A 14175-nucleotide genomic window follows, 5' to 3' on the forward strand; every position below is an offset into this window, starting at 1 on the left:
TCTGGGTGTCCAGGCGGCTGGGTCCTGCCGCTTCCCCACCCCCCACCTAGGGGTTGCTTCCTCTCTGTGAGGCCAGAGCACCAGGGCCTTTGCTCACACACAGGCCGCCCTGCAGCCAAGCTGGGGGAGGGAGGGAATTCGAGGGAGCGTGAGAACTCAGCTGATCGCAGCTTTATTAGCTCAGGGGTCAGGGGGTGGCCCCTCCCCGGGCTCAGAGGAGGGAGGCGGGCTTTCACTGGCGACCTCCCTTCCTTCCAGGAAGCCCGGTGACTTCTAGAGGAAAGGGAAGAGAAACAGGCTGGGTGTGAGGGAGGCGGTCTCCGCAGGCTCCCAGCCCCTGTTCCCCTGCCTCCCGCAGCCCAGCTCCAGTGCCCTCTCAGTCCTCCCATCCCCCTCCCTCCTGGCCGCCTACCCGCCAGGCCTCAGCTCAGGGGGACAAGGCTTTGATGAAGGCAAACTGTCCGGGGAGGTAGTAGCTGTGAGGGTCCTCGCCAGCACGCTCCACCCTGCTGCACTGGGCGTCCTGGGCCTCCTCCAGCTCCTGCCGGCAAAGGGCCACTCGGGCGGAGTGGTTCCTGCCAGCGCCCACCGCCCCTGCCCCCCTTCCCAGGGAGCGCCTGGGCCGAGCCCAGAGCCTCTCCTCACCCCCTCTCTGCACCCCTCCATCCAGGCCTCTCCCAAGGCCCAGTCTCTCCCCACCTTACCAGCCCCCTCCTCACCCGCTGAACCTGTGTCTGTATGGGACAGTGCACCATCCGACCCAGGACTTGATCCTTTGAGTCCAGCTTGATGCAGGCCAGGCATTTCCGCTTTCTCTGGGGAGGGGGCAGGGGGCGTGGGGGCCAGAGAGGAAAGGGGAGGCGTGCAGCCCCGTGAGGGCGGAACCTGGGGCCAGCCTGCAGTGGGGCCCGTCCCTTTGGCAGGCCAGCTGGGTCCAGGTGCAGCCTAGCTCTGGGCTGGGAATTTTCAGAAGTCAGAACTATCCTTCGGTTTTCAAACTGTGTGTGTTTGTGTGTGTGTCTGTGTGTAGGCGGCACTTAGTTTTCAAACTGTATCTCTGTGTGTGTGTCTGTGTGTGTGTGTCTGTGTCTGTGTGTGTGTCTGTGTGTGTCTGACACAGCCAGGTTCTCCCCACCTGGCTTCCACTGTGCTGCCATCTGTAACATTTATTTGTGTTTTCTTGCAAGATTTGAATTGAACACAGGGATCCTGGTGTAAAAGTCCAGAAAAGCACTAGTCTAATCCAGCACTCCTTCAGCAGAGGGAGGTGACTGAGGCCTTGATGAGCCAGCGCAGGAACAGGACTGGTGGTTGGCAGAGGCAGTTGTGCTCCGAGCCCAGGGATCACCCCCAGTGACTTGGCCCCCAAGGTGGCTGACGACAGTCAAGCCCTATTAGGAATCAGCCCAGGCCAGGTCATCCTCCCCTTGAAAACGCATGAGAGATGGGAAGTTCACCAGGCCAAGGGTGGGGACAGCGGCGTCCTTCCGCCAGGGACCTGCTCTGGAGCCTGTGTGTCTGTCTGCCTGCCTGTCGCGGCCCCTCAGCCCACCGACAGCCATCACCGCCACAGGCGCTGGCAGGCAGGACTGTCAGAGCCAGGGAGGCTGCCCGGCCCCAGGGTCTCCAACCTCAGGCTTCTCCAGCTGTGAAGCCGGCCGCCCACTCCTGCCCTGCGCAGGCGCCCTGCCGTCAGCTCACCCCATTGGGCTTGACCTTGCAATCTGCTTTCCTCCAGTCCTTCTTCCGACAGCTTGTCTGCTGGAGCTTGAACTCCAGTTTCACAAACTGCCCGGCTGGGAAGGGCTGCCAACAGACAAGAGAAAGGCCCAGCTGAGTGGGCAGGGCCCTTGCGGGTGTGACCTGTCCCTGCTCCCCAGCAGGCAACAGCACACCCTGGGGCAGGGGTGGGCGGCTGGGCTGGCAGCCTCTCTCTGGAGAGCTAGGCGGCCTGCAGGGGTCCAAGCATCGCTCCACCTGCTCTCGGTGGGGGGCACGTTCTGGTCTCCAGATCCCCGTCCCCGCCCTCCCCTTGTTGGGCTGGCACTCACCATGTCCACGGCATTGTCCACGCTGGTCACCTGGAAGGCCCACTGCACGGGCGGATGCTTGTGGAACTCCTCCAGGGCCACCTGCAGACCCCGGTGCTGGGCCACCGTGAGCTCTGCCCTGCCCAGGCCCATGGCGCCCAGCCCCAGGGCCAGCAGGAGCAGCAGCTGCCACATGGCTTCACCTCCGTCTTCCGGACCCTGCGGAGGGCTGTGCATGGGTCCAGAGGAGGAGCCACCGTTCCTGGGCCCTGTGGCTTGGGGGCCACGTCTGGTGGGGTCCAGGCAGAGGTGGGGGGACACGGAGTGGCCCTGCAGACCCCCGTCCCCACCCGCGCGGTGTTCCCCTGGCCCATCCCTCTCCTCCCACCCGGCCCCACTGTTCGCAAGCCCGGCCCACGTTGGCCCTGTCCAAGATAGGTGTTGGGTCCGCTCCAGTCCTCAGGCCAGCAGCTGGGGAGCAGTGCCAGCGCCCACTCCAGCCCTCTCCCCCATTTTCTGGTCCACAAGGGCTCTGGGCCCCCAACCCTCACCATCTGGGCCCCAAAACTGGGAGTGGGGTGTAGGAATGGAGGCTGGCTGGAGGCTTAATGTTTTGGGGAGGTCGTAAACGCGTGGGAGGGGCCCAGGGCAGGTGGGCTTTAGGACCCCACTTAACCCTCGCGGTGCTGAAAGAGACCGTTGCCATCGGCCCCACCACCTCCGCCCGCCCCCCCACTGTCCCCAGAAAATGGGGGTCATTCCTCCGCCCCACCACCTCTGTCTTCTCGTCTCCCTCCCTTGCCTTGTTCTTTTCTAGAGACTTCCTCTCCCAGCCCGCCAACCCCGCACCTCAATCCATGTGACTGGGGTGGGGGGCGCCTGAGGGCCGGACCCTCCCTGAGAACTCTGCCGGAGAGCAGCCTCCAGAGCACCAGAAAGCCCCAGGTGTGGAGACCCAGGCCCCGCCGGGCAAAGGGGCCAGGCCGCGGCCTCGAAGGCAGGACAGGGCTCGCGGAGCAGCCGACAAACGCCGGCCCCCGGAGCTGCGCCCTTTGCCCGCCCCGCGCTCCCCGCTCCCTTCCTCCCCTCCCGCGCCGCGGGGTCCCCCTGCTCACCTCCTCTCCCGCGCCTCGGGGTCTCCCCTGCGGCCGCGGCCTCTTCCCGGCACCCGGCACCCGTCAGGCTGCCCCGCGGCGCCCGTCTCCTCCCACTCCCACCGCCTCCTGGGCCCCCTCCAGCGCCCCGCGGCTCCGCCCCGCCGGGACCGGCCTTGGCCGACGGCCCTCCCGGCCCTCCCGGGATTCCCCTCCTCATGCCCGCCCTGCCCTCGCGTCCCCTCCTGCTGGCCCAGCGGCCGCCCCAGCCCGGGCGCTGCCCCTTCCCCTCAGGCCCCTCCAGGCCGTCCCCAAGACACTCATTCCGAAAATTCTTCCCCGAAATCCAGACGTCCTCAAACCCCAGGAGACCCCGACAGTCATTTGAACCGTCCCCCTGCACCCTGGAGCCACACTGAGAAGGAAGGGGGTCTCCAGGGTCTGACGGCCTCCGACACCAGCTAACACATCAGGCGTGAAAGTTCGCGTCCCATCTGTGGTGGTCGCGGACTCCCGGGGTCTCACGTGTGGGTGGAGGGCAGCGTGGTGGGGTTCTGAAGGCTGCTGGGGGGTTAGGGGAAAACAGGGGCTCAGCTCCTGCTGCTCCTGAGCAAATAAGAACAAGCCCTGGAACTTGGTGTGTCAGCCACCAGGACCGCTGCTAGGTAAGTCCTGGGCTCTCTGCCCGGAGCCTACGGAGAGCAAGTGAAAGCCACTCAGTCCTGACCGACTCTTTGAGACCCCGTGGACTCTACAGTCCATGGAATTCTCCAGGCCAGAAACCTGGAGTTACAGTAGCTGTTTCCTTCTCCAGGGAAGGAGGGAAGCCACCAGGGAAGCCCAAGAATACTGGAGTGGGTAGCCTATCCTTTCTCCAGGCAATCTTCCTGATGCATGGATTGAACCAGGGTGTCCCACATTGCAAGCGGACTCTTTACCAACTGAGCCACCAGGGAAGTCCCCACAGAGATAACCTGGTTTAACTGGCAGGACTCCTGCACCTTCTCTTCCCTTCTCTGCGATGTAGGGGCCAGAGGCCCTCCCGATAGGGGGTTGTTTTAAGGATTAAATGGGGAGACATATGGAAAGGGACGGATGACCCCGTGTTTGGTCCCCTCCCCAGGCACCCCTGGCAAGATTCTCCATGTGGAGCCCAGAGCTTCCTTTGCAACGTGCCCTGAGGGTGCCAGAAAGATCCTCACCTTCAATTAGCCAGTTCTGGGGGCTGAAATCCCACCTTGGACATTTCAGTCCCATCTGCAAGTTGTCAACAATCATTAAGCAGAGATGAGAGCTGGGGTCTTTGTTGTCCAGAAACTTCCTCTGGGCCTAGGGAAACAGCAGGGCCACGTGCTGGGGGAGGCCCAGGAAGTGGGTGACCGGAGAAAACTTCCAAGACAAGGTGGGCTTGCGCTGAGGAAGGCAGGAAAGTGACCCTGCCTTCAGAGGGGCTGCCTCAGGCCTGCGGTGAGCGAGGAGGGCTGGAGCAGGCAGCGGGCATGGCAAGAGACGGGGGGCCGGCTGTAAACACAGTGCAGGCCACTCAGCCAGACACAATGTCCTGTGGGTGAAAGGAACGCGAGTGGTGGGCAACCACAGGGCGAGGTGGCCATGCCCTCCTCCAGAGAATCTCACCCAGGGATCGAACCCGCACCTCTTGTCTCCTGCATAGGCAGGCAGTTTCTTTACCACTAGCGCCGCCCGGGAAGCCCTGTTACCGTTCAGTTCAGGGGTTACTCAGGGTACATTCATGAGCTCAGCGTCAGGTGAGCAGCGACAGCACTTAGCTGTTTACTGGTGGTTAATGATCTTCCCGGACATCACAGATGGAAGCAGAAATTCACATACCCGGGTCCTGCTGACAAAGATTTCAAAAGGTGCCTAGTTTCTCAGTTGTGTCCAACTCTTGGCGGCCGCGTGGACTGTAGCCCACCAGCCTCCTTTGTCCATGGAATTTTCCAGGCAAGAATACTGGAGTGGGGTGCCATTTCCTCCTCAGGGGATCTTCCCTACTCAGGGATTGAACCCACGTCTCTTATGTCCCCTGCATTGGCAGGTGGGTTCTTTACCACTAGTGCCACCTGGAAAGTCCTTGGTTATAGGAGTGTTATATTGGTAAGAAAACTGACACTAATTTAAAATTTTTGATTGTTGACTATCTGGTTAAAATTCTTTTTGATAATTTTTTTTGTATTGTCACATGGCATGTGGGATCCTAGCTGTCTGACCAGGGATTGAACCCACCCCCAGGGAAGTCTCAATGTGCTTTTAGTTTCAGGACAATATTGGAGTCAGTACAGTTTGCTCATGCCAAATCACTTTAGTCATGTTTGTGACCCCATGTACTGTAGCCCACCAGGCTCCTCTGTCCTTGGGGATTCTCCCAGCAAGAATACGGGAATGGGTTGCCATGCCCTCCTCCAGAGGATCTTCCCAACCCAGGGATCGAACCCGCATCTCTTGTCTCCTGCATTGGCAGGCAGGTTCTTTACCACTAGCACCACCTGGGGAAGCCCCATTACTGAAAACCTCAGTAAAACCCTTCCATGACTCAAGCAATGAGTGTTGGCAAAGAAAAAATTATTCATTGTCTTCTACTTCTTTCAACAGTCTCATAAACCAGTGATGTTGCATGGCATTTGCCCTTAAATACTAAATGATTTTGACTGTAACCATGATGCTTGCATAGAGCCTGCTCAGAAAAGTGAACACAAATATTTTCAATATTCAGCAGAATGAAGCAACACGGGAAACATCGGTCTCTTGTTTGAAAACTCCAAGACCTCAGCCACGCTGGCTGCATGCCAAGCGCTCGTCACGAACGATGTGTGTCTACCTGTGCTCATACACGCGTGGAATGTGTCTAAAAGGAGAAACAAAAAGCTTGTGGTGGAGGTTGCCTCTGAGGAGAGGGACTGTCTGGCTCTGAGAGGGGAAAGAGGAAGGAGAGGGGCGGACAGTTCACCCTTTGTATCCGTACAGGCTTATACCGTATGGATACTTTGTTGATTGCAGTGTAAAAGTCATTTTTTAAAAGTTTAAAAATCACAAAGCAAATAGCGTTGTTGAAAACTCACTCTGGCCAGTGTGTGGAGGGGAGACAAGTTCAGGTGCAGGACGCCCTCAGTAGGAGAGAGACAATGGGAGCAGGCAATGAACGTGGCAGAAACCAGGGTGGTGAAGATGCAGACAAACAGTTGGGTCTGAGGAGGTTAAATCCTTCGCCTTTAGTTACCATGTGCACTGATTTCTGATCCAGTTATGTGCAATCTGCTTTTCATCAGGCTATTACATTTTAAGTTCCATTAAAATTTTTCTGGACGTTCTATTTGCTTCTTTTTCAAATATTCCTATTTTTTTCGGTTGCTCTTTTGGGCTTATTGGCCATTCATATACCTCCTTTGGAGAAATGACTGTGCAACTCCTTTGACCATATTTTAACTTGTCTGTTTGTCGTTGAGTTGTTGGAGTTCTTTATATGTCCTGCATGTTAATCCCTCGTTAGATATATGATTTGCAAATACTTTCTCCTATTCTATGGGCTGTTTTTCTCCTCTGTTCATAGTGTCCATAAGCTTTTAATTTTCCTGAAGTTCAGCTTATCTACTTATTGCTTCTTTGCTCAGTTGCTGTGTCTAGAACTTCTAGTATTTTGTTGACTGGAAGAGGTAAAAGCAGACATTCTTTCCCTTCTTCCTGATCTTAAAGGAGAAGATTTCAGCTATTTTTGTCATTTGAGTATGATGTTCACTATGTGTTTCCCATGTATGGTTTTTACTAAGGAGATAATTTCCTTCTATTACTAGTTTGTTGAGTGGTTTTATCAAGAAAGGGTATTGAATTTTGTCACATGCTTTTCCTGTTTCAGTTGAAAAAAAATTTTTTTTCCTGTACCGTGAGGCTTGTGGGATGTCAGTTCCCTGAGCAGGGATTGAACCTGTGCCCTCTGCAGTAAAAACACAGAGTCCTACCCACTGGACCTCCAGGGGATTCCTTATGTGTTTTTTTTTCCTTCATTCTATTAATATGGTTTTTACATTGATGAATTTTTATATGTTGAAATATTGGGTTGGTCAAGAAATTTGTTCATGCCCCCCCCACCCCCCGTAAGCTAGTTCTAAGAGCACTGAATTGTTTTTAACTTCATTTGAAACAATTTTGTTGGCTTGTATTGTGATAGCTGTCTTATCAGCATGCATTTAAAAAAGAAACTTACCAAAATTGGTGAATTTTTGGGTAACCATTTTAATATGGAAGATGGAAGAAAAAAAGCAATATTTTTGGTGTATTATGCTTTATTATTTCCAAATTTGCTGGCATATTGAGTGCAGCACTTTCACAGCATCATCTTTCAAGATTTCAAATAGCTCAACTGGAATTCCAGCACCTCCACTAGCTTTGTTTGTAGTGATGCTTTCTAAGGCCCACTTGACTTCACATTCCAAGATGTCTGGCTCTAGGTCAGTGATCACATTATCGTGACTATCTTGGTCGTGAAGATCTTTTTTGTACAGTTCTTCTGTGTATTCTTACCACCTCTTCTTAATATCTTCTGCTTCTGTTAGGTCCATACCATTTCTGTCCTTTATCGAACCCATCTTTGCATGAAATGTTCCCTTGGAATCTCTAATTTTCTTGAAGAGACCTCTTGTTTTTCCTATTCTGTTGTTTTCCTCTATTTCTTTGCATTGATTGCTGAGGAAGACTTTCTTATCTCTCCTTGCTATTCTTTGGAACTCTGCGTTTAGATGCTTATATCTTTCCTTTTCTCCTTTGCTTTTCGCTTCTCTTCTTTTCACAGCTATTTGTACGGCCTCCTCAGACAGCGATTTTGCTTTTTTGCATTTCTTTTCCATGGGGATGGTCTTGGTCCCTGTCTCCTGTACAATGTCACGAACTTCCGTCAAGACTTCATCAGGCACTCTATCTATCAGATCTAGTCCCTTAAATCTATTTCTCACTTCCACTGTATAATCCTAAGGGATTTGATTTAGGTCATATCTGAATGGTCTAGTGGTTTTCCCTACTTTCTTCAATTTAAGTCTGAATTTGGCAATAAGGAGTTCATGATCTGAGCCACAGTCAGCTCCTGGTCTTGTTTTTGCTAACTGTATAGAGCTTCTCCATCTTTGGCTGCAAAGAATATAATCAATCTGATTTTGGTGTTGACCATCTGGTGATGTCCATGTGTAGAGTCTTCTCTTGTGTTGTTGGAAGAGGGTGTTTGCTATGACCAGTGCGTTCTCTTGACAAAACTCTATTAGCCTTTGCCCTTCTTCATTCCATGCTCCAAGGCCAAATTTGCCTGTTACTCCAGGTGTTTCTTGACTTCTTGCTTTTGCATTCCAGTCCCCTATAATGAAAAGGACATCTTTTTTGGGTGTTAGTTCTAAAAGGTCTTGTAGGTCTTCATAGAACCATTCAACTTCGGCTTCTTCAGCATTACTGGTTGGGGCATAGGCCTGGATTACTGTAATATTGAATGGTTTGCCTTCGAAATGAACAGAAATCATTCTGTTGTTTTTAAGATTGATTTCGGACTCTTTTGTTGACCATGATGGCTACTCCATTTCTTCTAAGGGATTCCTGCCCGCAGTGGTAGATATAATGGTCATCTGAGTTAAATTCACCCATTCCAGTCCATCTTAATTCACTGATTCCTAGAACGTCTATGTTCACTCTTGCCATCTCCTGTTTGACCACTTCCAATTTGCCTTGATTCATGGACCTAACATTCCAGATTCCTATGCAATATTGCTCTTTACAGCACCGGACCTTGCTTCTATCACCAGTCACATCCACAACTGGGTATTGGTTTTGCTTTTGCGCCATCCCTTCATTCCTTCTAGAGTTATTTCTCCACTGAGCTCCAGTAGCATCCTGGGCACCTACCGACCTGGGGAATTCCTCATTCAGTATCCTATCATTTTGCCCATGGGGTTCTCAAGGCAAGTATACTGAAGTTGTTTGCCATTCCCTTCTCCAGTGGACCACATTCGGCTGTGGTCCATGTGATCGGATCGACTAGTTTCCTGGGATTATGATTTCAGTGTGTCTGCCCTCTGATGCCCCCTCGCAATACCTACCGTCTTATTTGGGTTTCTCTTACCTTGGGCGTGGGATATCTCTTCACAGCTGCTCCAAGAAAGCACAGCCGCTGCACCTTACCTTGGACGAGGGGTATCTCCTCAAGGCCACCCCTCCTGACCTTGAACGTGGAGTAGCTCCTCTCGGCCCTCCTGTGCCCGCGCAGCCACCGCCTATTTGACGTGGGGTAGCTCCTCTCGGCCGCTGGCCCTGGCCTCAGGCTTGGGGTAGCTCCTCACGGCCGCGCCTCTTTGCATGGTCGGTTGCGCCGGGGCCAGCGTCTCTCGCATCAGTATGCCAGCAAATTTGGAAAACTCAGCAGTGGCCACAGGACTGGAAAAGGTCAGTCTTCATTCCAATCCCAAAGAAAGGCAATGCCAAAGAATGCTCAAACTACCGCACAGTTGCACTCATCTCACACGCTAGTAAAGTCATGCTCAAAATTCTCCAAGCCAGGCTTCAGCAATATGTGAACCGTGAACTCCCAGATGTTCAAGCAGGTTTTGGAAAAGGCAGAGGCACCAGAGATCAAATTGCCAACATCCGCTGGATCATGGAGAAAGCAAGAGAGTTCCAGAAAAACATCTATTTCTGCTTCATTGACTATGCCAAAGCCTTTGACTGTGTGGATCCCAATAAACTGTGGAAAATTCTGAAAGAGATGGGAATACCAGACCACCTGACCTGACTCTTAAGAAACCTGTATGCAGGTCAGGAAGCAACAGTCAGAACTGGACATGGAACAACAGACTGGTTCCAAATAGGAAAAGGAATACGTCAAGGTTGTATATTGTCACCCTGCTTATTTAACTTATATGCAGAGTACATCATGAGGAATGCTGGGCTGGAAGAAGCACAAGCTGGAATCAAGATTGCCAGGAGAAATATCAATCAATAATCTCAGATATGCAGATGACACCACCCTTATGGCAGAAAGTGAAGAGGAACTCAAAAGCCTCTTGATGAAAGTGAAAGAGGAGAGTGAAAAGGTTGGCTTGAAGCTCAACATTCAGAAAACAAAGATCATGGCATCTGGTCCCATCACTTCATGGGAAATAGATGGAAAAACAGTGAAACAGTGTCAGACTTTATTTTTTTGGGCTCCAAAATCACTGCAGATGCTGATTGCAGCCATGAAATTAAAAGACGCTTACTCCTTGGAAGGAAAGTTATGACCAACCTTGATAGTATATTAAAAAGCAGAGACATTACTTTGCCAACAAAGGTCTGTCTAGTCAAGGCTATGGTTTTTCCCGTGGTCATGTATGGATGTGAGAATTGTACTGTGAAGAAATCTGATCGCCGAAGAATTGATGCTTTTGACCTGTGGTGTTGGAGAAGACTCTTGAGAGTCCCTTGTACCGCAAGGAGATCCAACCAGTCCATTATAAAGGAGATCAATCCTGGGTGTTCATTGGAAGGACTGATGCTAAAGCTGAAACTGCAATACTTTGGCCACCTCATGTGACGAGTTGACTCACTGGAAAAGACTCTGATGCTGAGAAAGATTGGGGGCGGGAGGAGAAGGGGACGACCGAGAATGAGATGGCTGGATGACATCACCGACTCTGTGGACATGAGTTTGAGTGAACTCCGGGAGTTGGTGATGGACAGGGAGGCCTGGCGTGCTGTGATTCATGGGGTTGCGGAGAGTCGGACACGACTGAGCGACTGAACTGAACTGAACTGATACTTTATTATTATTTCAAGAAAGGTAAAAATGCAAAAATAAAAGATCTGTGCAGTGTATGGAGAAGGTGCTGTGACTGATTGAAAGTGTCAAAAGTGGTTTGTAAAGTTTTATACAGGAGGATGCTCCCTGGTCAGGTAGGTCAGTTGATGTTGATACTGATCAAATCAAGACATTGATTGAGAGGAATCAACGTTGTCCACCTTGGGAGATGGCCGACATACTTGAAACATGCAAACCAAGCGCTGAAAATCATTTGCACCAACTTGAAGATGTTCATTCACTGCTTTGATGTTTGGCTTCCACGTTAAGCAGAAAAAAACCTTCTTGACTGTATTTCCACATGCGATTCTCTACTTAAATGTAAATGTTCCACTTTTAAAACATATTCTGATGGGCAATGAAAAGTGGATACTGTACAATAATGTGGAACAGAAGAGATCGTGGGGCAAGTGAGATGAACTACCACCAACCATACCAAAGGCCAGTCTTCATCCAGAGACGGTGTGCTGTGTGTTTGGTGGGATTGCAAGGGAATCTCCTATTATGAGCTCATTCCAGAAAACCGATTAATTCCAGTATGTACTATTCCCAGTTAGACCAACCGAAAGAAAAGCGTCTGGAATTAGTTAGCAGAAAATGCATGATCTTCCATCAGGGGAAAGCAAGACTCCATGTTTCTTTGATGATCAGGCAAACACTGTTACAGTTTGGCTGGGAAGTTCTGATTCATCAACCATATTCACTGGACATTTCACCTTCAGATTTCCATTTATTTCAGTCTTTACAAAATTCTGTTAATGGAAAAAACTTCAATTCCCTGGAAGACTATAAAAAACCACCTGGAACAGTTCTTTGCTCGAAAAGATAAAATGTTTTGGGAAGATGGAATAATGAAGTTGCCTGAAAAATGGCAGAAGATAGTGGAAAAAAATGATTCCACCACCATTTTAGTGAATATATTGTTCAATAAAGTGCTTGGTAAAAATGAAAAATGTGTCTTTTATTTTTACTTAAAAACCAAAGAAACTCTTTGGCCAACCCAATATTTTTGCATTCCAAGAATAAATCTCACTTGGTCGTGATGTATAATCCTTTTAATAGCTGCTGAATTTTGTTTGCTAATATTTTGTTGAGGTTTTTCTTTTGCATCAATGTTCATGAGGGATATTGGTCTATAGGTTTCTCATAGTTTGTTTGATTTTTTCTTCCTGGCTTTGGTATCAAGGCAATGCTGCCTTCATAGAATTATTTAGGAAGTGTTCCCTCTTCTTCAATATTTCGGAAAAGTATGAGTAATAACTCATATTACTTCTTTAAATGTTTGATAAAATTTACCAGTGAAGCCATCTCATCCTGAACTCTTTGTTGGGATAATTTTGATTACTGACTTAATCTTCTTGCTAGTGATAGGTTTATTCAGATTTTTTATTTCTTTGTGATTTACTTTGGGTAGGTTTTGTGTTTCTAGAAATTTGTCCATTTCATCTAAGTTTTCCAATTTGTTGGCCTACAATTGTTCATAGTAATCTCATAATCCTTTCTATTTCTGTACAATCAGCAGTAATGTCTCATTTCTGATTTTAGTAATGTGAGAGATATTCTTGACTTTATCTTTTAAACCTTTCATTACGCTTTTAAATTAAAATTTCATTTGTGTTTTTTAGCATCCAAAACCCTTTCCTATTTAAAAATGCCGTCCTGTAATGACAGGCCTCCTTTAGAAAGTCCCATCTGCTCCTTACCCCAGTTCGTAGTTTTGGTCTTTCATGTTGGAAACATTCCTCAAAGTTTTGTGGGAGATTTGAGGCCTTGTCGACTGGTGGGCTGCCCTATAGGGTAATCAGGTGGTAAGCCTAAATTTTTGTTATTGTTTGAATGATCCCCAATATTGGAATTATTCATAGGTCTTTTCTTTGTAGCCATCCAATTTTCCCAAAAAAGAGTCCTCTGAGTTCTTGCGTGTGACTGGGGTCGCCGGCTGGTTGTGTTCTGAGTGCCCAGTGGGGTCAGGGGCTGAGCGCCGTCACTGGCACAGGGACTCTGACTCGACCCTTCCACTGTCATTCGGGCCAATCACCTGATTCCGACCACCCTGTGGTCCTTGTCACTCCGGGTCTCCTGCCTGCCTTTTGTCTGTGGAAAACTTTAGGCAAAGAACAAGTTTAATCAGAGAAGAGAGACACATGGAAACAAAGGAAGACAATCCGAGGAGACTAAACAATAATAATGTAGTCATTAAGCACAGTCAAGGACCTTGAGTTCTCAAGGGCTATAGATAATATTCTGAGTCATATCCTGTGAGCTGTCTGATGGATACCAAAACCCCAGGTGGAGAGGTTAACTACACAAAGACCAGACTGTACCCCCAACATAAGCTGCCACAATTCTGAAAACTGGCCTCAAAGAAATGGGACCCAATGAACCCTGGAGCTGAAGATTAACTGGACCTGAAGAGGACACTGATCAGACCCCCGAGGACCAATTTGAAGATGACTGCCAGAGCGGACGGTGCTGCTTCTGCTTGTAGTTCCTTCCCCCGCCACCTCGCTGCCTCTGCTGTCTATAAAAGCTCTTGCCCCGCTGATTGCCAGTGGGGGGATGTCGGCCTTTGGACAGACATCCGCCACTCTCTCCCCCCAGTTGCCAGCATCTGAAATAAAGCAAACTTTCCTTTCCCCCAACCTGGCCTGTTTATTGGCTTTTGTGCAGCGAGCAGCCAGACCTTGCACACTCCTCTAGGTACCAATTCTATTTTTACAGAGCAAAGCCTCCAGTCTGCAGCAGAGTCCAGGTCCTAAAACTTCGTGCTATGCACTCAACTTGATATTTTGAAAAGCCAGGTTTTTGTCTGTGACTCTACAATCAGGTATCTTTGTGATAGAAAGAACAAGGTTAGGATGGATAAACTGAAAAAATAAAAATCTCCTGCTTGAGAATAAACGTATGGAAGGATAAGAAATCAGGGTGCCATTTTTAATGTTTTCACGTGGCTGGAAATGAAACCTGGATTTTAATCAGTGGATGCACCTTACCATTAATGTAACCTACCTGTATGATGGCTCTTTCAAGGAAATTCAGCAAACTGATTGCACTTTTATCAAGTGCCTTTAAAAAGTCAGCTTCATGAGTGCGAAATATTTTTCTAAATCAAAATGGTCAGGAGGTTGTCCAAAAGTTCCTAATGAGCCCGTTAAACGCACCCCAGGATCTACCACTAGAGGGCGATGGTGAGCACAAGCTAAGTCTTTACACTTAAAAAGAGTTCCCTATT

At 49.7% G+C, this 14175-nt stretch overlaps 1 protein-coding gene across 7 annotated transcripts; it reads right to left on the minus strand.

The window, feature by feature from the left end:
• Nucleotides 1-156: 156 nt before the first annotated feature.
• On the minus strand, nt 157-3287 carry RARRES2 (retinoic acid receptor responder 2). 7 transcript variants are annotated; one of them, XM_055421486.2, is made up of 6 exons: nt 3146-3287; nt 2052-2239; nt 1702-1806; nt 705-815; nt 413-541; nt 157-273 (listed from the first exon to the last, which is right to left on the minus strand). In XM_055421486.2, exons 2-5 carry the CDS (start codon nt 2223-2225, stop codon nt 428-430), a joined length of 504 nt encoding a protein of 167 aa, XP_055277461.1. In that variant the 5' UTR covers nt 2226-2239; nt 3146-3287; the 3' UTR covers nt 157-273; nt 413-427. The 7 variants fall into 7 exon arrangements, with proteins under 7 accessions (XP_055277461.1, XP_055277465.1, XP_055277464.1 ...); XM_055421490.2 differs by having other exon boundaries at nt 413-538; nt 729-815; nt 2052-2249; nt 3146-3270; XM_055421489.2 differs by having other exon boundaries at nt 729-815; nt 2052-2249; nt 3146-3270.
• Nucleotides 3288-14175: the final 10888 nt, after the last annotated feature.

This window comes from Moschus berezovskii, chromosome 3, assembly GCF_049115385.1.
Source record: "Moschus berezovskii isolate FMDL1 chromosome 3, NW_MosBer_1.0, whole genome shotgun sequence".
NCBI lineage: Eukaryota > Metazoa > Chordata > Mammalia > Artiodactyla > Moschidae > Moschus > Moschus berezovskii.